Source organism: Erythrolamprus reginae, chromosome 2, assembly GCF_031021105.1.
Source record: "Erythrolamprus reginae isolate rEryReg1 chromosome 2, rEryReg1.hap1, whole genome shotgun sequence".
NCBI classification, from domain to species: Eukaryota; Metazoa; Chordata; class Lepidosauria; order Squamata; family Dipsadidae; genus Erythrolamprus; species Erythrolamprus reginae.
The window spans coordinates 129,992,044-130,019,786 of record NC_091951.1 but is presented as its reverse complement, the minus strand read 5'-3'; the positions used below and the strand labels follow the sequence as shown (position 1 = coordinate 130,019,786).

Below are 27,743 nucleotides of genomic sequence, written 5' to 3'. Positions count from 1 at the left end.
TCCTCTTTTGCAACTGGACTGTCACACCTTCGTAGCAGGATGATTTCTTCCGTGTTCTGAGGGTGATTGCCTTTGTCTCTCAGTGCTCCAAAGTCTCTTTTCTCCAAGAGCTAACTTTGCCCCCAAAGACCACAGAAACACAAAAAATTGTGCAAGCTGAACAGAGCCCTGTTGGCCGCCTACTTGCACCAGCATGATGTTACCGCTGGAGGTCGGACACCTGCTTTATTAATCACAATATGAAGTAAAATGGAAGATATTGTGGTGGCTCTTAAATGCAATGATATTAGGTTAAAGAAGGAAACACTGTTTAAATATTAGTACAGCTAAAGATGATAGATATCCTTCTCAGTCATGGACCAGATATGTAATTTGCATAGCGTCATGATGACATGAAATAAAAAAGGTTGCTATGATATTTGTATTTCCTGGTACAAGTGGTTCAAATAGGCAGACTTACAATATGAGCTCAAGTTCTGCTTCTTGATGAACCAAATGAAGTGTTTCTTTCATTTTGACTATTAATGAATTCTTGATTTTTTAAAATGTATGATTCTCATTCCAAACAAATGTAATTTGAAAGTAAAATAGTCATATGTTTGGTTTTTGGATTGAAAAATAGTATTTTCCAAGGCTCTAGTTATTTTTTGTTACTTTGACAAAATTTGTCACTGAAGAAGTTCAGCAGTGCCATCTGCAGGTCACTTTGTAAAATGATAGTAAACAGGTGCAGACCTTTCTTAAATCTTACTGATAAAAGTTGCAATATCACTTTTAAGAGTAGTAAATGAATGACCACATCCCATTAGTCCTGGTTTGCAAGACTAATTACAAAACATTTGTAACATTCTTCATCCAATATAGCATGAAGTAATGCTTTGAACAGTAAAGGAGAAGAAAAAAGAATGGATAGATTAAAGTTTTCTTTTAGTTGTTTGGTGTTGGCTTGTTTTTTAATTTCATTAGTTTAGGCATACAGATGAGCTGTCAGGTTATTTTATTGATTGATTGGTTGATTGATTTATTGAAAAAAATATCTAACCACCCATTTCCCCAATTGTGCCTCTGGGCAGCACACAACAATAAAACATCAATAAAGGGAAATAAATTGTTTTTTTAATGTCTAGCCAAGGTTTATGATTAAAATAATAGTTAAATAGCAGATTCATGTAGAATAATGGTAAATGGTTTCGTGTGTGCGTGTATTACTTTCAAAAGACACCATTCGTTAACCTACAAAATAAGGTGCCAATGAGAGGAATGAATGGAGTTGGAGATTTTTTTGGAAATGTTGAAAACAAAATGTACTTGAGAAAAATTTATGAAGGAAAGAATAGTGTACAGTCTTCCTTATCTGTTTTTGCTTTGGAACAGAAGCAAACTAATATGCCACTGGGCCTGGTGCAGAAATTCTGCCAAGTCCTGTGCAATTTTTCATTCTGAAATGACTATTGGCTGATCCCATTAGTGTAGACATAACTCATGAATCTTTACTAAACATAGCAAGTCTCTGAATAAAACATAGACAAGCACAATAGGCATTAAAAACACCCGAAGCCATAATCGTCACATATTTTAGAAATAAACATAATATACTGACTGTGACTATCCCATAAGATTCTCTCCTTTAGTAATATACCTTAATCGTGGCATTTTAATAGCTCTCTGATGTTTCGTGGCTGCTGATTCTCCCATGCACTCATCAGATCCCAGGAAATGTCCTGCTCCATCATGCTTACTATGTGCAATAAATGTTTTACAGCTGCCTCCTGCCTCAATCCACTGGATAATTAAGTCATATTTTCAAGCTTCTGTTGCAAACTAGTCAAGGCATTCTTTTCCCAGCGGATGGCAAGAATTTTTTTACAGGACATTTGATCCTCCCATATGATAGTCAATCTGTTGCTTCCTCTTTTTTTCTGACAATTCTCTATCTCTACATATCTATCATACATATCTCAATGGCCTTCACAGCGGCATACTTTGCCACTATCTATTATTAGTACAGTGATACCTTGTCTTACAAACTTAATTGGTTCCGGGATGAGGTTCTTAAGGTGAAAAGTTTGTAAGACGAAACAATGTTTCCCATGGGAATCAATGGAAAAGCGATTAATGTGTGGAAGCCCAAAATTCACTCCTTTTGCCAGCCAAAGCACCCGTTTTTGCACTGCTGGGATTGTCCTGAGGCTCTCCTCCATGGGAAACCCCACCTCCGGACTTCTGTGTTTTTGTGATGCTGCAGGGGAATCCCAGCATCGCAAAAACAAGCGCTTCGCTGGCAACGGAAGTCTGCAGGTAGGGTTTCCCAGCGAAGGGAGCATCAGTGAAATCGCAGCATCGCAAAAACACCGAAGTCCTTGAAACCCCATCTCCGGACCTCTGTGTTTTTGCAATGCTATGATTTCACTGAGGCTCCCCTTGCTAGGAAACCCCACCTCCAGACTTCTGTTGCCAGTGAAGCACCCATTTTTGCACTGCTGGGATTCCCCTGCAGCATCACAAAAACACGGAAGTCCGGAGGTGGGGTTTCCCATGGAGGGGAGCCTCGGGGGAATCCCAGCAGCACAAAAACGGGTGCTTCACTGGCAACGGAAATCTGGAGGCGGGGCATCCCAGCAGTGGCGGTGGGTTTGTAAGGTGAAAATAGTTTGTAAGAAGAGGCAAAATAATCTTAAACCCCTGGTTTGTATCTCGAAAAGTTTGTATGACAAGGCGTTTGTAAGATGAGGTATCACTGTACGTCATTAATATTTCACTGTTTCCCTTCTTTTTCTTCTTTCTTTTCAAAGCTACATACATACACACACACACACACACACACACACACACATACTACCCCTAAATTTATAAATTAAAAAGAAATATCAAAAAGATTACTTTCTCTTGCCAAGTGTGGAATTACTGGTATAGCAAATATAGTAGAACTTCTTGATCTGAGATACAAAAATCTCAATATCCCAAAGCTTTTTCAAAAGGCAACTGGACTTTCTGGTTTTTCTTTCAAGATGTTTCACTTCCCATCCAAGAGGTTTCTTCAGCTCTGATTAGATGATGGGGAATGGAAGGATTTATTTTTCTTGAACACAACTGGTCATTTGCACTATTATTTACTTCTTCATTTCAAATAATTCATTTCAAATAATTATTCTTATTTGAGCTTATGTCTCAAGTCACTTTATTGATTCCATATATTTCATATATAACACTAAATCCTTGTGAGAAACATGACCAGGCACTATAACATTGCAGCATTTTATTTAGTGTGACTATTATTTAGCGTTCTAATGTTATAGCCTTTAGAGCCATTGGATGGATCAATGATCGAGGCCCTTCTCCTTCCATCATTTATAAGGTATTGACAGCAAAAACTGGGCATTCTAAAGGCAGCTGTGGATTATCTGTTTTGTCAGCATGGTTTTGGATCTGTCTGCCTAGTTGAATTGCTTGTGAAATAATTGAACCTATTTGCAAGATGGATATACTGTCTCAAACACTGTAAGCCTATGTTTAAAAGAAGAAAGGAATGAATATCTGGTATGGGGAAGATTGCTGTATTTATTTTGAGATTAAAAAGAAGAAATAATAGAAGTATGGGAGATGTTATTACATTCTGTAAATACATCAGAAAGGTTCAATAATAATTTTCCAGGGATGATTATGTGGGGAAAAAGACATTCCCAAAGGTATACCATTTCCAGTAAATCATCTTTTTGATCATACATTGTATTTTCTTTGGTATGTGAACTTAAAGGTATGTTCCCTAAAAATCTGTAATTATTTGATTCTACAAATTACTCCAATTATTTGTCTTTGGTTAATAGATTTGTTTCAGAATCTGTTTAGCATTTCTTTTAAGACCAGACAGTGCATTGTCAGATTCAGCCAGTTAAATAAGATTTCTCTTTTTTCAGTTATGACCATGAAGGACGCCTTACCAATGTAACTCGCCCTACTGGTGTAGTAACCAGCCTTCATCGTGAAATGGAAAAATCTATTACTATAGATATTGAAAACTCCAACCGTGATGATGATGTCACAGTAATTACCAATCTCTCATCTGTGGAGGCTTCCTACACAGTTGTTCAAGGTACAAAATACACTTCCCAAAAACTTTATACAGTTTGTGTGACTAACAATAATGTCAGAAGATAAATATAACCAACAACCAGTGGTTCAAATGTTTACATGGCCTTTGGTATGCTTAAAAAGTTGATAGTACCAACTTTAATTTAATATTAATCCAAAGATCATTATAATTTCTTGATTCAAAAGACTTCCTTTCCTTCCTGCCATCTTTTTCAGGAGAGGATGGCAATATGTGCTCAGTTTCTGTAGAAATGTAATTCTTCTCCTTTGGCAGAAAAAGCCAAATACAAGTAAAGGGAGCAAACAAAAAAACATATGGTTCTATTTCACATCATTTCTTTCCTAGGAAGAACTGTCTGTCTCATACATTTTTTCAAGCGACTTGTAAATACAGTACAACCAATTTTGCTTTTTTTTCTTCTTAATCTGCAGTAGGTTTTGCAGATGTAGAATTAAGGGACAGTTTTTTGTAGTTACTTTGTCCATTTTGAAGATAGGTATAAGGTTGTTTTCTATACTCATTTTCAAAAATCGATAAATCAAATTAACAGGAATTGTTCTTCTTTCTCTGGAAGTGATCTTTGAAGACCTCTGCTCTTAATAGCAGAGAAATAGCTTACAATCCCATCTATGATATTTAATTGTAGCGGTAACAGTAGCAGAATTAACCTGTAGCTTCCATGGCAAAACCATTTTAATTGTTTTATTTTTAGCAATTCCAACAAAACCAACATTATTTTTCATATTGTCCAGTTATAGTTTCACAAACTGAAAGTTATTCAAACTTCTCCATCCCAGTGCATGAATAAATATCAATGTACGGTACTCTATTACCATCTCCATCTAAATACTAGTCTATAATCTTTGAAATACAAAATCTTTTTCCCCCCAGTGTCTCAGTGGATTTATTTCTTGGAAGGAAATAGTGAGTTTCATCCTCTATTCACCTTTAATCTTAGTAATTTACTTAACTGGTATTTGTTAGGTCTGCTAAAATTATTCCAAGCTGATAGTTGAAGAAATAGTCAATTTTTTCATTAAAATGTATCAATATCCTGATGATATCCTAAAAGAACTGGGTTACACACTGTTGTTCAGTATAACTAAACGGGAAATATATTCTGTTCATTTCAAATGCTAAATTACTTTGCAAAGTTCCACATTTCCACTGACGTCTCTTGTTTGACAAATCAACATATCACTACTATATGACAAATGACAGACTCCTTTTGTGTTGCACCTTTATGCTTGGCTTCACTTGACTGCTTTCCCGTCTAAAACAAATCTCATATAGATTATCTTCCTTTCAACAGCAAACACCTTTTCAGCATTTAACATAAAATTCTCTGAAGACTAAGGGAGACTAAATGTACAGAGTGCGTCTGAAATTTATTACAGATTTTGAAAGATTCTTGGCATGAGAAAAATAATTAAATCTCCATTTGGTTATCAGACAAAACATATTTTGATAGAATTGTCCTTTTTCTTCTTCCAAAAATCCTACTCATATAATTTTATGTATCCAAACAAAAAATTATTTAGGGCAGAAGAATTAGGGAGTCTTAACATGAAATCAAAATTATATTAACCTTAATTACTTTGGGGCAATTACAAGTTGCCAAAATTTGAGAAAACATTGCATGGGAAAATTATGCTTTTATACAATTGCCACACATTATACATTGCTTTCTTACTCATAATTAAAGATCTGTGACAACATTTGTCCTTTAACCTTCCAAATGCAGAAAACTCTAGTACTTTTGTAATCAAATAAGCTTCTTGCCCAATGTCAGGTTACATTTCTGTCTATGATTCTAGAAAAACATAATCTCCAGTCCAATCTTAACAGCTATCAAAAGATTCATGTTTTCAGGAGTTACTTGCCTGCTATGTACCATCTTGCTTTTCTCCATGGCCTATTCATATTCAAGTTCTACTTGTAACATGATACAAAATAGAGATTTATTACTTCCAGTATAAAATTTGTTGAATTCTCTTTGAAACAGAGAGTATGTTCAATGTCCCTTTTTTACAATTGAACTATATTTATTTAAGATGGATGTCTACAGTATACACATTTTCTAAACCAATCATCACAATTTTTCCATATAAAAAAGGTTGTCTAAAGTTAGTGACAACTGAAGATAACTACTGATATTTCTTATTGGTTGCTAAAAATATTTCACTTGTTTCAAGCTTTGTGTCTCTGCATCAATGCAAACAAATCATATCAACTGTACACTCAGTGCACTCAATTTACAGGTAAAGTTCTTGGTTGTGTATGCTGTGCACCTTGTGTTGTTCTGAATTGAAGTTAGTCAATTGTACAGTGATTGAGTGAGGTTCCTCAATCCCTTTTCAATCAATTTATTTAATGGATATTAAATCATAAGAAACCTACCTGTTATATAAGCCAATGTGCTTCCTATTTTATTGTGGTAGAAATTATTTTGATGACTTTATTCTCGCTACTGAAAACTTTTATTTTATTTATTGATTGATTGACTTGTCCAATACACAATGAAGGTTTTAGTGGGTATACAGTACACATAGTAAAATACATAATGAAGGTTATAGAGGAGATACTCATAGTAAAATATATCTAAGAAAGAATAGAATAGAAGATATAGGAATAAAACATATCAATGAAAGAATAGAAGAATAGTACTCACCCCTTACTGACCTCTAAGGAATCTGGATAGGTCAACCGTGGATAATCTAAGGGTAAAGTGTTGGGGGTTTGGGGATGACACTATGGAGTCCGGTAATGAGTTCCACGCTTCGACAGCTCGGTTACTGAAGTCATATTTTTTACAGTCAAATTTGGAGCGGTTAATATTAAGTTTAAATGTGTTGTGTGCTCTTGTGTTGTTGTGGTTGAAGCTGAAGTAGTCGCCAAAGGTGTCTTAGTTCTAAGCTTTCTAGGCCCAGGATTGAAAGTCTAGTCTCGTAGGGTATTCTGTTTCGAGTGGAGGAGTGAAGGGCTCTTCTGGTGAAGTATCTTTGGACATTTTCAAGGTTGTTAATGTCTGAGATGCGTTAGGGGTTCCAAACAGATGAGCTGTATTCGAGGATGGGTCTGGCGAAAGTTTTGTAAGCTCTGGTAAGTAGTGAGAAATTGCCAGAGCGGAAGCTATGTAGGATTAGGTTTACAACTCTTGAAGCCTTTTTGGCTATGTTGTTACAGTGGGCTTTGGCACTTAAATCTTTTGTTATTAGTATACTGAGGTCTTTAACCGAGGGGGGGTTATCTGTGATAATTTGATTATTCAGTTCGTATTTGGAGTTCAGATTCTTTTTCTCAATGTGTAGGACAGAGCATTTACTAGTTGAGATTTGGAGTTGCAATGTGTTAGACCACTCAGAAAAAGAGTTCAGGACTTTTTGGATAACAGTTGTGTTATCGGTGGTGTTGAAGATTTTTACATCATCGGCAAAGAGGACACTGTTGCTTGCGATGTAATCGCAAAGGTCATTCACGTAGATCATCAAGATAACTATTATGATTTTGCAGAAAGATATTTACTTAGTTATTTACACATTTATATCACATCACAAATGGAAGTTTGTTGGGGCTTTCACAATATAAAAAAGTTTATGAGAACCTACACACTATCCTGAAAAAAATCTAACCTAAAAACCTAAACAAAAAACATAAATCAATAGAGCATCTCAACAAGAGTCACAAGGACAAAACACCTCTCAGAACCCCAAGAAGTGGTTCATAATGGGGCCTTTATACAGTATTGAATTATTCCATATTTTACTTTTGTTAAGGAGTGTGCAGAATAACCCTTGAGTTATCAAGGACATGAACAGAAGAAAACGTGGGATTCCAGCAGATATCCTGGAGATATAAGCAACTATAAACAGATATAGTAAAGTTTATAAAAAAGTGTTTACTTTAGAAATAGCACAATCAAATTAAACAGTCTGGTCATTCACATTCAAATCAGTCAATATCTCTCAATGCAATAATAATATTACTAGCCTGTCTTTTTCTTACATATCAGACATACATTACAGCTTACAATTATATCAAATTAGAGCTTACTATATCAATCTCAGTGAATCAGCAGAAAGAGCAGAGAGAGAGAGAATCAAGCTTTCTGGCTCCCGCTTATGGCAATTTGCAACACTACCTCTTAAAGCTATAGTACTGCAATACAAAGAAACATTCATTGTTAGCTTGTTTATATATTGCAAACCCAACTGTTTTGTATATAGTACTAACAACTTTCCAGAATCCTTTTTTCATCAACATCTGTATGTATTAAAACACTAGATATCAAAGTACATTTTCTGGAATAGGAAAGAATGGGATTCCCCTTCTTTAAGAAACAACTCACATTTTCAAAAAATAGCTTTCTTACATACATATTTCTCTATCTGTCTCATACCATGGTTATTGTATAAATTCTCGCTAAATCAGGTTGAGTTACAATGCATAGCAAAAACATCAGATATTTATTATACAAACTGGGCAAAGGTCTCCATCCCAGTGCATGAATATTAAATATCACTCCTTTGAAGATTTATCCTTCATATGGCTTTGTGAAAAACTTTAAGCAGTTCTTCTCTGTGAAAAGATTTTCAACAAGAAAATCCTATGTACCCAGGTGCTCTGAATTCTGAACTACATTTGTTATGTACATATTTAAAGGTTTTATTATCCCTTTGCAAGGTTACTTGTCTGGTTTGCATCTTCAGTTACAATCTCTGTTATTCCCTTATTGATTTGTTTTGAACTAATTCCTTAAAATTGTTAAAAAGTTGTTATTTCCTGTGATAGTTGCTCAACAGTCCTGAAGAGGTATGAATACAAAACCATTTACATCCAAAGCTGCATGTGATTTGCATTATTTATTATTTAAGTTAGCCTTTTAATTATTATTAATATAGTTAGGGGGACTGAAAACCATGTAATTTGAGCACGTGATGCCAATTGAGGTAGAATAAAGGTGGTGGTTGTTTTAAATAAAATCCTCTTATTAGCCCTGTTGAGCCAAAATGATGAGAATTTAAATTCATTATATGAAGTTAACAAATTAAGGATAGCTGATGCTATTACAATATGCATCAAAGGATCCTATTTGCTTATTTGCTTTCTTCAGAGCAAGCTATAATTATAGGGAGCTGATTTCATCCAATTTGCTACTGCTAGTAAAGTCTTCTGTCTGCAAACTCTGCATGCAAAATTTGATGCTGTATTCAATAAACTATATGTCAAAAGTGTTAGTATATGTGCTTTTACAAAGATCAGAAAAAGCTCAACAACCGAAAAGAACATTAGAGTATCTTTGTGGTCAGAAAACTCCTTCTAAAGGTGTCTTTTATTCTCCATTGTGTTTTTTCCCCCTTCATTATAATTGTGTAGGGTAAGCTATTCTGTTTTCTGGAATCTGTATTCTTAAAAATTCCCAAGGCATGGTTGGTACAGACAGATATATAATAACAACAACAAAACATCACCTGTATTCTGTTTCTTCTCTGTATTAACTGTTGCATAGGCCCATTTTTCTGGCAATGTTTGCTCAAGAGACATTTGTCAAGAGAAGCATCTTAGTTGTTCTGTTTGGAGGTAATTAAATTTCTCAACTTAAGAAGAGAAGTTTAAACGTAATCACTGGCAGAGTTCTGCAAAGAAGATAACGGAAACCTTAAAAAAATTATTCAATGCTGTCTAACCAGTGTGATAGTGTTAACAAAACTAAAAGGAAAAGAAATTTGTGGACGATTGTTTTAAAATTTAAAATAGTGTCATTAAAAATAAATATTGCCCTGGGGTAATAACCTCTTCACCAACCAGGGATTATTTTCCAGGGTTATGATTTTTTATTTCTCTCCAGCAGATGATTAATTAGATAGATATTTTCTTTATTACCAAATGATAGTGGTTCTTCGGTGGCAGCTGCTCACTCTGCTGTCTACTGTCTTGCGGGAGAGATTCCTTTTTACTATTCTGAAAACTAGATCAGCCAGTCAAGAATATAACAATCATAAATATCAAGTTTTATTTTTGCAACTTCTGCCAGTCAATAAAAAGCCAGATGTCAGGCTGGCTAGTAATGTTTCTTTAAGGCAGAATGAAAAGTGACATTCATACAAAAGATTGACTCTGGCAGCTCATTCTGTGTGAGCATCATGCCTTAAGTACTGAAACCTAATCTATAACTGAGCTATATATCTGTTAAGGGAGCACTGATGGCAGTATAGAAAGAATAGAGATGAATCTGTCTTTTCTCTAAAAAAAAAGCTACAGCACCTCTTTTGATATTTTCAGGTTGAATACATTTCTTGCTAACCCAATAGTTCAATTAAATCACTTGCCGCCAACTTTCTCTCAAATTATACATGTATTCAGAAACACTGCTAAGGTTTGCAAAATAATAATTATAATAATCAATTGATATTTGACTTACAGTTAAGGAGAAAACAGAAAATATAATTCTAATAACCTGAAATATGCCTTCAGGTTTCAAATATTTCATAGTATTTCTCTCTACATAAATCAATAATATTGTAAATATCTGCCTTACCTAAACACAAATAGTTATTTTAGGAATGTGTCATTTGATAGCTGCAGAAAGATCATGAAAAAAATTGCTACTTAGGTGAAACATTTCTTTGTATGACTTGTGGAATATTTCTCTTCTTCCCAATGACTGATCCAGATCAAGTGAGAAACAGCTATCAGCTCTGCAGTAATGGCACCCTGCGAGTGATGTATGCAAATGGGATGAGCATTAGCTTCCACAGTGAACCACATGTTCTAGCTGGGACTGTGACCCCAGCAATAGGACGATGCAATATTTCACTGCCAATGGAAAACGGATTAAATTCAATAGAATGGCGCCTCAGAAAGGAACAAATTAAAGGAAAAGTTACTGTGTTCGGAAGAAAGCTCAGGGTAAGTCCTATAACCAATTTGTTTCTCAAATTATTATTTTCAAGTACAGGTTTCAGCTTTTTCAAAATCTGAACGCATTTCACAATTGTGAAATGATACAGTATTAATAAAAATAAAACAGTGTAACAGTGTAGAGTCACTTGCACTAATTAGCAAAGTTAAATGTATTTGTCTTACAGCTGATTTCTTCGTTCAGTATTATTCGTTCAGAAAACCAGATGACGTCTCTGAAACATTAGCTTGTAAAATATCCCTTCCTTTCCCATTCGTCCTAGTGGACTTTAGTAGTACAATTGAACCTGGCTGGAAAAAAAAAACTTGCTGAAATAAAAAAGCCTCAGTGGCACAGTGGTTAGAGTGCAGTACTACAAGCTACTTCTATGGATCACCAGCTGCCAGCACTTTGGCAGATTGAATCTCGGTAGGCTCAAAGTTGACTCAGCCTTCCATCTTTCCAAGATCGGTAAAATGAGGACCCAGTTTGTTGACGACAATATGACGACAATCATTTAGATAGGGCTGTAAAGCACTGTGAAGCAATATATAAATCTAAATGCTAATGCTAAAATGGGCAGTGGCTTACCTTTGAGTCATGGGAATGGTTATTATAAGTAGCAAAAATAAATGACATAAATCATTCTTTAAATGCTGTTGTGGAACTTCTTCATCTCCCAGCATGGGAAGGATATGCTTTCTGAAGAAATAGTTTATTTATTGTTAGAGTTGAAAGGGACCATGAAGGCCATCGAGTTCAACCCCCTGCCCAAGCAGGAACCCTATAGTACACCAGTCAAGTGGCAGTTCAATCTTCTCTTAAAAATGTCCAGTGTTGGAGTTCACAACGTCCGCTGGTAGGTTGTTCCATTGGTTGATACCAATGTCTTATACAATTGTGTGTAAAGCATTTCTGGCATGTTTTTCAGATATACTGATTTCCAAAGCACTTTCACAATTGTGAAATGATACAGTATTAATAAAAATAAAACAGTGTAACAGTGTAGAGTCACTTGCAGTAATTAGCAAAGTTAAATGTATTTGTCTTACAGCTGATTTCTTCCAGGCTTAAGTTTTCCAATTTTTTTCTCTTTCTTTCCTTACTACCGGTAGATAATTACAGTTTTCAGTATGGGAGCTCTTGCTTAGTGGTCAGGGTATGAAAGAAGAAGTCAAAGAAACACTGTGTCACTTGACTGGTGATCCATATTGGTTCAATAATCCAGATACTGGTTCAACAATCTGTATAAATTCACAGGATCTAAATTGGTACAATGTTATATAGTATCATGATTGCAAACCTCTGTCTTGCCTTTGCTTGATTTAAATTCCAAAAGAAAAAGAATTGGACAAAGAAAATGATTTGATTGTGGTACTGTATATGATAATAGAGTAGCCAGGGCCTAAAGTGAAGGTATGACTTTGAAAATCGATTGTGCATTAGACTTGGAACAATGAAAATAAAATCAGGAGTAAAATTGGATTGCTAAACTATTTCAGTAATGATGTAAATAACAAATGAAGAATGTCTTTCATGCAGATATATATTTATATCTATATTCTCTATGTATTTGTCCTCTCCAAAGAGATCCAATAATCAGAGGTAGAGTAAGAATAACATGTGGCAACAGATCTCTCCGCTACTTATCAGTGTAGAATACAAAGCATCATCTATGTTGCTTTTTCAAATTCTACTAAGTGATGCCCAGCCTTGATAATTAAAAAAATATATAAGCAACCTTTTTATTTTTCCTAAGTTGTGTTTTCTAAGCAATATTTGTATACTTCATTCTTAAGATACATTTCAAGGTATAGTCCAAAAGTTTGTTTTATGTTTACTGAAGCACAAGAAGGTTGGTGGTAGTAAAAGTGACATTATAGTTTGTTTTTGTGTTGGCTGACTCCAAACTAGCTCTGGGTAACATACAATATAAAGAAAACAGGATAAAAATCATAATCCTCAACTTTTGACCACAATTGACCCCATAATTTGTGTTGCTAAGTGAGATGTTTGTTAAGTGAATTTTGCCCTATGCATTTATGCCTCCCACCAGCCAACTGGTCTTTGTGTCTCTGCCATTCATGCGTGGGAGAGGGGCACATGCAGGAGGCCATGTATGGAGTGCCCATTCAAGCACTCAGATGGCTGTTGCACTCCGACCAGCTCCACAGAGAGAGAAAAAGAGAGAGAAAGGAAGGAAGAGAGAAAGAGAGAGAGAGAGAAAGAGGAAGGAAGAGAGAGAAAGAAGAAAGAAAGAAAGAAAGAAAGAAAGAAAGAAAAAAGAGGGAGGTAGAGAGAGAGAAAGCAAGAGAGAGAAAGAGAGGGGAGGAAGGAAGAGAGAGAAAGAAAAGGAGGGCGAGAGAAAGAAATATAGAAAAAGAGAGGGTGAGAGGGAGGGAAGGAGGGAGAAAAAGAAAGAAAAAGAGAGAGGGAGGAAGGAAGTGAGACAGCAAAATTTAGTTTGAAATTACGGGTTTAGTCAACTAAAGATTCAGTCCTGTGTATTCTGCCAAAATTAAATGACAAGATCTGGGTTGCAAAAAATCTGAGTGACTGCTGGAAAGTTAAGCCCTTTGCAATGGTCATGTGGATTTTTGCAATCCAGGCAGACTTGCAGGTTTACCTTAAGAGAGTTAGTGTGCAACAGAAATAAAGTAAGATTGGTTGTCTTAGCTTTTTAAAAAATATAAATGTTTGTAATGTTTGCAATATAAAGCAAAAATCCCCAGTTTGAATTGAATTGCCAAATCAACTCCACATCTTATTAAAGACAAGGTATTACTACATTGGTGAGATTCATCCTTGGTTTCATGGCTGCAGTTTTTAAACTTCCCAGTATCAAGTCCTAAATTCTGGTTTCTTCTGAATGCTTCTATCCATGCTCTCGCTCTGTACAATTGTTTTTAAAAAAATCTAACATTTTACTCTCAAATGCAAAGTTCATGTAGATTTGACCTACCGTACTTATCAAATTTCTGTACCACCCATCACTTTTTCATGCCTCTGAAGGCTTTTACAGAGGCTTTTACAATTTAGACCCAATTTTTAATCAAGAGACACTGCCATTCCCCCCTCCCCACCATCAATAGTGTCCCACTTTACCAGTGTTAAAATCTGGTCACCTTATTCTTATAGTTTGTAAAAGTAGAAGTAAAACTATGATGACATTTGGGATTCAATCATAAATGTCTTCATTTCAAGCATATGACTGATTGGTATAAAATGCTGCACTTGAGAAGCTAATTATTAATAGAAGCCACTTTATGCTGGGTTTTTTTTCATGCATGAAATCAGCTATTCTCAAGTAACAAGTGAAAGCCTTAAATAAATGTCCTGGCACATAGTAGTAAAATCTTAATAGAGTCACTTGCGGTAATTAGCAAAGTTAAATGTATTTGTCTTACAGCTGATTTCTTCCAGGCTTAAGGTTTCCAATTTTTCTCTTTCTTTTCTTTCCCTTGTTTCTTTTTTTTTCTTTCCCCCCCCTATGCACATGCAAAATCAACTTTATCTTTCAACACTTCAGCATTTAATTGTTTTGTGTTAGTTCATATAAGAGTAATCACACATCCATTTAGCTCTTTTAAGTGAAAATCACTGTAAGATTTTAACAGGTTGAGTGGACTAAAAGTACAATTTGAAAACAAGAGGGAAAGCACTGAATGTATTTGCATCTAATTTCTGTTAATTCAGATTTGTTTATATCAAAAAGTGGACGAAATGAAGGGAAATGCAATGAGATCCAAGTGCATGAAAAGATGAGAGTTGTAATTCCATTCTAGTTTCTCACATGCACATCTCATGTGTGGGTACGCCCGCCACCAGTTTGCTTCCTCCCGCTTCCGCAGTACCAAAAATTCCCACCACCACCACCCCTGCCAAAAAGCCAAAAATAAGATGGTGGCATGTGTGTAGTGCCAGAAACTCGGCTTCTGCACATGCACAGAAGAAAAATAATCAATAAAAAGATCCTCCCAAATTTTTGTTTTTGTAATAAAACAGCAAATTAAGCTTCTAATTTCTATTGATCAAATACAGGTAATTCTCAATTTACAACAGTTTGTTAATTCAAAGTCACAATGACACTGAAAAAAGTGAATTATGACTATTTTTCACACTTATAACTGTGGCAGCATTCCCCATGGTCATGCGATCCCCTTTTGCGACCTTCTGACAAGCAAAGCCAATGGGAAAGCCAGATTCACTTAACAACCATATCACTAACTTAACCACTACAGTGATTCACCAAACAAATGGGGCAAGAAAGGTCATAAAATGGGGCAACATTAACTTAACGAATATTTCATTTAGCAACATAGGTTTGGATTTCTATTATGGCCGTAAGTCAAGGACCACCTGTATTAGTAAATCTCTTGCTATTTTGTCCATATTCTATACCCAAAACAAAAGTCAGCCTTGGCACCAGACAGATGAAGTAAGTGGTAAAGCAGCTATATTCTTCACATGGAGTGAAAACTAAGACACATTTCCAAAATGTGCTTCTTGGAACTGCCTAAAATATACTGTGTTTCCCCCCAAATAAGACCCTGTCTTATATTTTTTGAACCCTGAAATAAGTGCTTGACCCTATTGCCATGTGCTCAAAAGCCTGATTTGGCTTATTATTAGGGGGTGTCTTATTTTGGGGGGCAAAGGGTAAGAATCTAATCTAGATGCATACAGAATTCTATTCTACTCTATTCTGTTCTATTCTATTCTATTCCAAGGGGAAATAATACAGCATTAAATATGTTTCAAGTTTCAAGTTTTATTGGATTTATATGCCGCCCCTCTCCGAAAACTCGGGGCAGCTAACAACAATCATGAACAATATACAATAAAATCCAATACTAAAAGCCACCCCGAGTCTGCGGAGAGGGGCGGCATACAAATCTAAATAATAAATAAATAAAAATAAAATAAATAAATAAATTAAAAATATGTGGAGTAAACAAAATCCTATATCTAACCTTCTACTGATATAATATTATTTATATACTAAGTCACAAACAAGAGCAAATAGATTTACAGTATTATGCCTGAGAGTCTAGTATTGTCAAAGATGGGCATTTTGCTATGCTTTCTGCTGCTTAATCAGGTGTTAAAAGTGACAGCTGCAAAGACATGTACCAGGGAAAAGCAGTTCATACACATGGGTGGTGTTTGAGAAAAAGGACAGTAAGTGACAGAATTTGCCTTATGTGGGCTTCAGTGGGGAAGAACAAAGGTAATCCTTTTCTGTCAAACTGTCTTGAATATCGGAAGGAAACAGTAGCAGAGATGTGACTAAAAGAAAATGGCAAACTGGATCTTCTTTCCCTGCTATTAGGAGGAGAAAAAAATTAAGCATTCAGCTTCTCGGCTTCAGGGTTCACATCACAATCTTTCGTTCAAATACAACAGCATAAAAAAGGTTAGTTTAGTGCAAGAGTGTGAACCTGGTGGCCTGCAGGCCAGATGCATCACAAGCAGGTCACGCCCACCCCAGCTCCATCCATCACGTGCAGGGCCACCATCAGGAATTTTGGGGCCCCATACAGCCTAAGTGTCTGGGCCCCCCAGCCATTTTAAAACTATTTTAAGTCGCCAAGCCACTCCATCCCCCGGGGATCATTTCCCGCTTCACGCCAAGCGAGGCGTTCCCATAGGCCAGTGTTTCCCAACCTTGGCAACTTGAAGATATCTGGACTTCAACTCCCAGAATTCCCCAGCCAGCGAATGCTGGCTGGGGAATTCTGGGAGTTGAAGTCCAGATATCTTCAAGTTGTCAAGGTTGGGAAGCACTGCCATAGGCTATTTCAGGAACTGGGTTAAGCTGATTGTATGGACTCGTCCAGGAGAAAGAAAGAAGCGGGAGTGACAAGGGGAAGAAAGATCCTCCTGGCATCGGTCAGGCAGAGCGAGGCTTATTTACGGCTCCTTGGCACTTCTCCCTTCTTGTTGACAAAACCATGTGCTTTCTAGTGAGGGGAGGGGGGAGGGGGATCCCACACCCGGCAGCCACCGGCAAGGAGCTGGAAAGGACGAGGGGAGAGAAAAAGCAGGGTACCAGCAGTCGGGCGAGTGTCTTGAGGGGGCACTCCCATCTGGAAGGAAGGGAAGAAAGGCGAGGGCGAGCTATGAAGGAAGGAAGGAGGGTGGAAGGAAGAAAGGAAGGAAGGAAGGAAGGAAGGAATGGTAAAAGGGCCGATCAAGAGAGGAATGGGTGAATGAATGGACGGAGGGTGGGAAGGAAGGAAGGAAAGAGGGAAGGGACAGGAACAGAGGAAGGGTGCAAAGGAAGCAAGGAAAGGTGTGAAAGGGGAGAGTAAGAGAGGAAGGAGTGAAAGAAGGGAGTGAGGGAGGAAAGAAGGGAGGAAGGAGAAGGAAAGCAAGAAATGGAGGGAGGGAAGGAAAGAAAGAAAGAAAGAAAGAAAGAAAGGGGGAAGGGACAGGAACAGAGGATGGAAGGAAACTTATGAAAGGGGAGAGTAAGAGAGGAAGGACTGAAGGAAGGGAGGGATGGAAGAAGGTAGGAAGGAGAAAGAAAAGAAGAAATAGAGGAAGGGAAGGTAAAAGAGAGAAAGAGCAAGAAAGAGAAAGAAAGAGAAAGAAAGAAAGAGAATGAAAGAGAAATAAAAAGAGAGAGCGGGAATGAAAGAAATGGAAGGAGGGAAGGAAAGAGAGGAAGAAAGAGGAAGAAAGAAAGCAAGAGAAAGAAAAAAGAATGAAAGAGCAAGAGAGAAAGAGATAAAGAAAGAAAAAGAAACGAAAGAAAGAGGAAAGAAAGAGAATGAAAGAGAAATAAAAAGAGAGGGGGAATGAAAGAAATGGAAAGAGGGAAGGAAGGAGAGAAAGCAAGCAAGAGAAAGACAGAAAGCAAGATAAAGAAAAAAGAATGAAAGAGCCAGAGAGAAATAGAGAAAGAAAGAAAAAGCAACGAAAGAAATTGTGATTTTTACTAGGCAGAGTGGCTGAGCCCGCCTCCTTGAAAAGACTACAACTCCCAAGAGGCACCAGGAGGGAAGTGTGGGCGAAGGGGGCGGGCACCCGCGGAGTTGGTCGTGGGAATAGTAGAATGAAAAGGCAGCAAAATAAAGGCGAGTGAGTGAGGGAAGGGAATGTCGGGAGGGAATGGCTCAATGCTTTTCCACCCAGCCAGCCCCTTCCCACTGAGACGAGGGGAGTCATGCGACTGCAGGCCCCCCTAATTGTTCAATTTCGCCGGGCCCGTTACACCACTCCCAGTAGTTCCGGTCTATCGGCGGCCCTGATCACGGGGATGGCAATGTGACACCCGAAGTTTGACACCTGTGATTTCGTGAATTGGGTTCCTGGTGTCTTTATTTGTGAGATAATAAAATTAAGACAAGGATGATTTTTTTTAAAAAAAAAAGTACTTCTTTGCAGAACACAATTGACATGTAGAATTGATTTCCAAATCTTTTAGAACTGAATTCCAAACCCTTTGTTTGAAAGGCTGCTACAAAAAATTAGAATGAATGATTCACACTGTTTGTTTACTACAATTGAAGGTCAATTTTCAAGGATAGCAGGCTTCACTCTAAGAAGGCTATACTACATGGCACTTAGTTTGATGAACTAATTTTCATTTTTCTGCAGTATTTGTGAGCTGTGAAAATCCACTAGCAAAAAGAGAGAAACAGTAAGGAATTAGTGGTTTCTGGTGTGCTTTGGTTAAAATGCAGGACTACAAGATAGATAACCACCATTTTTTTAATGTTCAGCTTCTTGATTTTAATATAATATTGAACTTAACCAATTATTTATTCAGCAAACTTTGGGTAACCAATCCATAACGTAATGCTACATGTGAAACAGTTCGTAGTGTCATCGCTGAGGATTCCTCTTCAGTATTTATGTAGAATAATTTTGCCTGATTTGCTAAATCATATAAAGTTCTGCTTCTCATTCATTATAAAAACTATAATTAAGCCTGCTGAATAGAGCTATGCTATAATGTTATTATGTAGACAAGAATTAATATCTATTAGCAAAATAAATTATCCCCAAATGAATACTGGGTACTCTTTGTTTTCTGCAAGCTTCTATGAAGTTGTCTCTCTTTTGTGTATATAAATAATGTTTAATAAAAACCTCTGTAAACCATTCTTAGGACCTGCCTATTGTGCCTTGCACAAATAAAGAAAGATTAGCTTATAGATAATAACCTTCCCCAAAAGAGAAAGGAAGAGGCTTATTAGATCAATTTAAGTGATGGTATTTATAATAGTGTGATGTGTACTCCCAGAGAGAATGGATTTCCATGTAATTAAATAAGAAATGACCACATTACACTTGTTTCAAGAAGCATGAGGACTAAAACATTCAGTATCAAAGTAGGATTGTTTTTCTTTGATAAGATAAAGCATTTCTCTTCTCTTTATTTCTGCTCCTGCAGTTTGACTGTAGGATGCCCCTGAGAGAAAAGTGCAACTGGAAATAATAGTAAAAACTTCTATTGCACACTTTTTAAAATATTCCTCCTTGCATAATTGCATAAATTAATCAGACAAGAGAGTGAATCTGCCTTGTGGATAAATAAACCAGAACTTAGTTTATATCAAATGCTATTTCTGTCAACATTCACATGAAAAATGATAGAACAGGTACAAGGTTAGCTGTAGATGTGTCATTGCGAAGAGTTAAAGATATCAATGGTGATACAAGTTAACTTTCATTAAACATTTAAAGAAAGCAATGACTCACAGTATACAGCCAATAGATTCACAAGAGAACTATCACAAGAGATCTGACTAAGAAAATATCATATACTCCATAAATGTAATATGATTCTTCACAATCCCACACTAATATGAAGTGAGACTTTTTATCAATAATGCCAATATAAATAGGCTAATTTTCAATTCCTTTTGCAAAAGTACATCAAGGGAACAGCTGCTCTGAAAATTATTTTTATTCTTTAGTTATTAGATTACACACCAAATGCAAGAACTTTCAAGACAATTCCTTGTGGGAACACTGACATCTGGGATAAGAACATTTCTTTTCAAATATAATTTACTTTAGAGACATTTAGCTTAATTTTTCTAAGTAGTAAAAATGAGAATGAAGAAAATGAAAGATAATTAAAAATTAATTCTTTACAAATCCTGATAGATGTAATTGATTCATTCTGTAACTGAATTTGTTCAAAATGTCTCAGGATGAGAACTAGGCTGGTCTTTACTGTGAAACTGATTCAGAATCATTTTCAATTCCTAAAAATAAAGCATACAAATCCAATAAATGAATAAAATAAATATATTTCTGTATATTTTGATATACTGTTTAAATTTTGATATGAGAAACAGTGTTCAGGAGCTTTCAACCAAACCTACTATAAAATATAAGCTGAAGAAAACGTTCCCAGAAAGTGAAGAACACTTTAGTCACAGGTGTCAAAAGATATCTAATATAAAGATTTCTATTAATGTCTCATTCACAAATAGATGCCGTGGGAAGTTGGATAATACAGGATTGACCTGGATTTCTCAGTTTGTCACAAGTAAATGCAGCTATATCTCTTCTATATTAGAACACTAACTGCAATGCATGCTAAATTCAAGATTAGTATGATTCTGTGTTCTGACTTTTTAAGAATACTAGTCACTATCTGTTTTAAATTTGGTTTCTTTGAGATGAGCTCAATTCGTAATGGCCTTAGGAATATATTCCTTTGTTCATTTTTGTAAATAATTCCATTGTATTCCCCTAATATTTTATTTATGCTTTCTAGTCTAACCTGCAACCCTTACATTCCCTTGAGATGTCACCTCTAAGCTCTAAACAAGGCTAATTCTATAGCTTCCCAGATCAGATATGATTGTTCAGGTGCTGCCACATGCTGACCAGATTTTTATATACAGTTGTTTTAAACTTATGCCTGAAAAATGACACCTTCGTTCATGTACAGTGGTACCTCTACTTACGAACTTAATTCATTCCTTGACCAGGTTCTTAAGTAGAAAAGTTTGTAAGAAGAAGCAATTTTTCCCATAGGAATCAATATAAAAGCAAATAATGTGTGTGACTGGGGAAACCACAGGGAGGGTGGAGGCCCTGTTTCTTCCCAGGAGGTTCCTAGAGAGGCCCCATGGAAGCTTCTCCCTGTCTTTTCCGGCCCTGTTTCCTCCCAGGAGGTTCCTAGAGAAGCCCCATGGAAGCTTCTTCCTGTCTTTTCCGGCCCTGTTTCCTCCCAGGAGATTCTTAGAGAGGCCTCACAGAGGCTTCTCCCTGCCTTTTCCTGTTACATTTATTATTTTTCCCATAGGAATCAATGTGAAAGCAAATAAAGCGTGCAATTGGGGAAACCATAGGAAGGGTGGAGGCCCTGTTTCTTCCCAGGAGATTCCTAGAGTGGCCCCACGGAGGCTTCTCCTCACCTTTTCCGGCCCTCTTTCCTCTCAGGAGATTCTTAGAGAGGCCCCACAGAGGTTTCTTCCTGCCTTTTCCACTTACAGTTTCGGAGGCTCAGGTTTGTAAGTAGAAAATGGTTTTTGAGAAGAGGCAAAAAAATCTTGAACACCTGGTTCTTATCTAGAAAAGTTTGTAAGTAGAGGTGTTTGTAGGTAGAGGTACCTCTGTACAAGGGGAAAAGAAGCCTTACATCCATTTGGCATAGAAAAAATTAATTAATTAATCCAATACAAATATGACAAATATGAGCTGTAGTTGATGCATGCTCTCTGTGTGCCTACCTTTAAGTCACTCTTGACTCCTGCCTTTCTTGGTAAGATTTGGAAAGTGCCTCTTTCATAGGACTGAGAGAATGACTGACCTAAGATCATCTGTAGAAGCCTAAGGTTTAAAGGCCACTCAGTTTCTAGCCTGATGTATTAACCACTATGCAAAATTGGCTGTTTAGCTTTTGGTGCACTTGGGGAATACTTTGGGTTTTGTTTTATTTGTTTGATATACAGTATTTGTGTGCTGATTCTAACCATGTAAAGATGAGAATTTCCTAATAGTCACCAGCGGAGTAGACATGGCATCCTGGTGAACATGTCCATTTTTTTTAATGTTTTATAGTTTTTTTAATGTATTGGAAAATTTAGGTAGGAGGTTAACAAGGATTTGTGTAGATTTAATTTGTTTTGTAATAGTTGATCTGCCAAAAAAAGGATTGGGAAGACTTGCAGTAATCTTACAATATCCTATGTTAAGTTTGTGGGAAAGAGGTTAAAAAATAAGGGCCATCCCAGGTGAGCAGGATAAACACATTTTCGGCAATTAAAGTGTTCACAATAAGATTCAAGGAAGATTTCTACCAATTAACAGGCAGTAGTGAGTAAAACTGGCACTCTAGATAGAGGTTAGGTGCAAGACAATTAATAAAACGCAGTACAGGAAGTAGAAGCTTATTTGTTTGCTTGCTTGCACAGTTTAGAAGCTGCCAGACTCCTAATGACTCTGGATGGCTTACAATTTAAAAAATAGAAGGAGTAAAATAAAAGAGAGAAATCCTGAGTAGCCAAAGACAAGACACCAGGGAAAAAACATTGAATGGGGTTTCATTCTTTACCGTGCCCAAGACCTGGGAGAATAGCCAACTCTTCAGTAGCTTCATGAATGTCATGAGGGTGGGAGCCACTTTGATCTCTTCTGGGGGGGGCGGATATTATTACTGAGGGCATATAGAATAGAACCCCTGCTTAGGCAGGAATCCCTACACCACTTCAGATAAATGGTTATCTAACATTTTCTTTAAAATTTCCAGTGTTGGAGCATACACAACTTCTGAAGTCAGTTGTTCCACTGATTAATTGTTCTAGCTGTCAGGAAATTTCTCCTTAGTTCTAGGTTGCTTCTCTCCTTGATTATTTTCCACCCATTGCTTCTTATCATACCTCAGATGCATTGGAAGATAGCTTCACTCCCTCTTTGGTGGCTCCCTGAGATATTTGAACACTGCTATCATTCATTCATTCATTCATTCATTCATTCATTCATTCATTCATTCATTCATTCATTTATTCAATTTGTATGCCACCCATCTCCCTAGGGAGTCTAGACGGCTCACAATCAGGATTAAAACATAAAAATAATATTAACACCTCTAAAAACAATTTAAAAACAATTTAAATCCAATAGTTTAAAAAAAGTCATACATACCATTTATGGCTGGATCTCGATGGTGCACCATCAGATCAACAGCCCCAGGCCTGCCAGAAAAACCAGATTTTACAACTTTCCAGAAAGCCAGTAGGGTGGGGGTAGTCCAGATCTCAGAAGATAGCTGATTCCAGAGAGTCGGAGCTGCTACAGAAAGGCCCTCCCCCATGGACCCGCCAACCAACACTGTTTAGCTGACGGGACCTGGAGAAGGCCAACTCTGTGGACTCTTACTGGTCACTGAGAGCTATGTGGTAGAAGACGGACTCGAAGATAGTCTTGCCCTAAGCCATTTAGGGCTTTAAAGGTAATGGCCAACACATTGAATTGTGCAGGAGACCAATCTGGAGCAGTGCAGTCTGCGAAGAATTGGTGTATTATTATTATTATTATTTTATTATTATTATTTATTAAATTTGTATGCCACCCCTCTCCGTAGACTCGGTACCTAGGTGCACCCACAACATTTCCTGTGGCTTCATTGTGAACCTACTGTAGTCTCTGAATGGTCTTCAAGGGTAGCCCCATGTAGAGCGTATTGCAATAATCTAACCATGAGGTGATAAGGACATGAGTGACCATGAGAAGAGCCTTCTGATCCAAGTAGGGTCGCAATTGGTGCAAAGATCCCCTAGCTATCATGTCTCCCCTAGTCCTTATTTTCATTAAACTAGACATACCAAGTTCCTCCAGTTCCCTATTCATCTTTGTTGCTCTTCTTTATACAGATATGTTTTATAAATTGTTATATTCAAATTATATAAAAGTTTTTGATTAATATTTAATTTTCTTATCATACTGTGAAATCATTTATTTCAGATGTAGTTGTGATTTTAAGTGTAAGGAGGAAAATTCAGATCAGGTATGCATTATATGGAGTCCCCTGGATATAGAAACTATAGATTTGGGATTAATATGGTTAACAATAGCTACAATATAAATGTAAATTCAGTGCCATGTTCCCCAACATTCTCTAAATAATGTTGAGAATCAGGATGTTCACCATTTAAATGATTTCTTTTAAAATGCCAAAGACTTCATGTAACAGTGGTTTCAACAGCTGTACTTCATTAAACAAGTCAGGCAGCAAAAATAATCTTTTAAAAATAGATCTCTTTGGTCATGGATAAAAGTATTCAAATTAATTCAAATATGAAAGCAAAGTCATGTTTGAATGGAGTTTCTTTCCATAGGAAATGGAACTACTCATTAAAATAGAAAATTGTGGACTTATTCTTTTTTTTAAAAAAAAACATTTAATAACTTGGTAGCATCCATGGAGGAAGCCAAGCTTGTAATATTTACAGAATCGTCACAGATAAAATTGGTGAGGAAATTATTCCCCAGACTATTAATTCACTAGAAAATATACATCTGTTCCTTATCAATATGACACATGACACTTCAAATTGGATATAACATTGTTCTCTTGAGTTTCACTTGTGAAACATCTAATTTTAGCTCTCACCTTCTCTATAAAGAGATAAGTTCTACTGAATCATCTTTCTTCAGCACCTAAATATTTAGTTGTCAGAAATTCCAAATAAGAATTCACTTCCATTATCTCTGGTTTTAAATAACTGGTTATTTAAGAGCAAGCTAGAAAATGCATTCTGAAAAATCCCTAACCATTAATGGAAGTGATTATGAAGTCCTTTTCTTTTGCATATTGTCAGCTAATTGCCTTTACTCACTAGTTTCTTCTATAGTTGGAGCTAATTCTTCTGAAAATTCATTGTTGAGAATTCAATCCTATTTAGATCTTTGAATTTTTTCCGGCTTGGGTCAGAAAAAAAAGTCTTATTGGTTTGGAAATTTAAACTATCATTTATTAATATGTGTACCATAATGCATGTTTTCAAAAAATTAGCAACCTCACTAGGATGAAATTTTTAAGTTGTCTTTTTCAAGGATTCACCCACCTTAGTTTATAATCGGCAGTTAAGACATTTCACATAGATTATGAATTCTGCAAAAAGGGTTTTTTTTAGCAGTGGTTCCACAATATTCATAACTAGAATTCAAAGACTTATAAATTCCCTGATTTATTTATTTATTGGATTTGTATGCCGCTCCTCTCCGGAGACTCGGGGTGGCTAACAGCGACAATAAAACAGTGTACAATAGTAATTTGGTATTAGAAATGATTAAAAATCCATTAATATAAAAACCAAACATACATACATACATACCATGCATAGAATTGTAAAGGCCTAGGGGGAAAGAGGATCTCAATTCCCCCATGCCTGGCAGCAGAGGTGGGTTTTAAGTTGTTTACGAAAGGCAAGGAGGGTGGGGGCAGTGTTATGTTCTCATATTTCTGTGGTCTGATTTTACTCAGTGTTTTTACTTTATTGTACTGATTAAAGATTTAACTTCAAATAGATACGCACATTTATATTAATAAATGTATCTACTAGTTCTTACCTTTATATTAAAAACTGTATTTGCATATTTACATGAAATACAAATTCTTCAGTATTAATTGCTTGTTTTGTTGCATTGTACAGTATATTTCTGTGATGGCAAACCTATGTCACAGTATAGCAGTAAATTAATGTTAATAATTTTGCTTTAATTAGGTCCATGGAAGAAATCTGCTATCGATTGATTATGATCGGAACATTCGTACAGAGAAAATATACGATGATCACCGGAAGTTTACACTGCGTATTATTTATGATCAGCTTGGACGCCCTTTCCTCTGGCTGCCCAGCAGTGGACTTGCTGCTGTGAATGTCTCTTATTTTTCAAATGGACGGTTGGCTGGGCTTCAGCGTGGTGCCATGAGTGAAAGAACCGAAATTGACAAACAAGGCAGGATAATTACACGCATGTTCGCTGATGGAAAAGTGTGGAGTTATACATACTTAGAAAAAGTAGGTAATTGTTGCTACGGCCTACAGTCCTGCATTAACTGAAGTTTGGGATTTACTGATTCTGGCACACATATCTGTACATCAAACAATTCAAAAATCATAACTGAGGTGCCTTTGTATTTTAAGAATTGAAGCAGCGTATTCAGTACAGTGGTACCTTGACATAGGAGTTTAATTCGTTCCAGACCCGAGCTCGTAAGTCGATCAGCTCGCATCTCGAACGAATGCCTTTAGACTTTGTTTTTCGCGCCGAGATAACTGGAAGCAAGGAGATTCTTGCGCCACCTAGTGGAAGCTCGGCTCATATCCCGAATTTGAGCTTGGATGTCGAACAGAAATTTCGCTCGCGTTGCAGCTCGTAACTTAGAATACTCGCATGTGGAGCAGCTCGTATCTAGAGGTACTACTGTAGTGGGTTGCTACCGGTACGTTAAAGGATGGTGCACCGGTAGCAAATTTATTTATGTATTTATGTATGTATGTATGTATGTATGTATGTATGTATGTATGTATGTATGTATTGATTTGATTTGATTTGTATGCCGCCCCTCTCCGAAGACTCCAAAGACTGAAAGATTGTTGCGCTGTGTGCGCAGGTTCAATTATCTTGTGTGCGTGCGTGTGTGTGCCAGCCTGTTTTTGCTTCTGCACATGCGCAGGAAGCAAAATCCCATGGGGGGAAGTGTGCACTTGAGAGATTTCGGTGATTTTTTGCTTATGTACATGTGCAGAGGCAAAAACACACTGGGATGTGCGTATACACATGCAAGATAACCAAAGCTGCAGGCACAGTGCACTGGTAGTGGCAGGAATGGGAATCTGCTCCTGAGCGTATTCATTCCTGAATGTTAGATACTATATAAGCTGATGCTAGCACATACAAGTACTGATTAATGCATTATCTCTTTAATCTTAGGACTAAATTTAAATAACAGACCTTGTGCCTGTCCTGTTTTTTAAAACTTACTTGTTTCTCCTTCGGCTCCTATTTTTTGCCTGTTCTGGAGAACTCAGCAACACATTCATTGGTGGAAATAAAACAATAACTTAGAATTGTTTGATTGTAGATTATTTTAGATATGAGGGTCGCCCAGAAAGGAATGCACCACATTTTTTTCCTTCAACAATTATTTATTGAACACAGTGAAACTTACACACAAGAAAGAATGATGCTTCTTTTACACTCTCTATTTTTCCACATAATCTCCATCCCGTTCTATGGTCTTCCTCCAGCGAGACACAAGGGCGTGTATGCCCTGTCAGTACCACTCTTTGTTCTGGTCTGCAAATCTTGGAGTTCTGCCAAACCATCTTCTAATGGCCTCCCTCTCTGTGCCCAACGACCAACTGTAATTTTGTTGACTGCAGATTCTCCATAAACTGTACACAAACATTTGTGAATGCTCCCAACAGTTTCTTTCTCTGCAGTGAGAAATTCAGTGGCGACACGCTGCTTGTAACGTACATCTCTTACAGTTGCCATTTTGAAACACTGCTGCAGCTACGTTGTCTGTCTGAAGAAATGCAAAATTTACACATGCACTCCTGACAATGCAAATAATGTACATCTGAAGTTTCACATTCGTACCATTACTGTAGGCCAGCGTTTCGCAACCGGTGTGCCGCGGCACACTAGTGTGCCGCGAGACACTGTCAGATGTGCCGCGAAGCTCCTAGGGAAGCTCCAGCTGGGCGGGGCGGTGCCGGTGCCGACCTGGAGCTCCCGCTCGCAGCTATCCCCCGGCTCCTGCTCAAT

General features: G+C 36.9%; 1 protein-coding gene across 3 annotated transcripts in view; it reads left to right on the top strand.

Moving 5' to 3' along the window:
• The window catches only part of TENM2 (teneurin transmembrane protein 2), a 1,054,259-nt gene that overhangs the window by 1,015,079 nt on the left and 11,437 nt on the right, over nt 1-27,743 (top strand). For all 3 annotated transcript variants that reach the window (XM_070739470.1, XM_070739471.1, XM_070739472.1), the window contains 3 exons: nt 3,915-4,090; nt 10,764-10,999; nt 25,691-25,987. In XM_070739470.1, the coding sequence (XP_070595571.1) occupies nt 3,915-4,090; nt 10,764-10,999; nt 25,691-25,987 (709 nt within the window). The remainder of the gene's footprint in view (nt 1-3,914; nt 4,091-10,763; nt 11,000-25,690; nt 25,988-27,743) is intronic.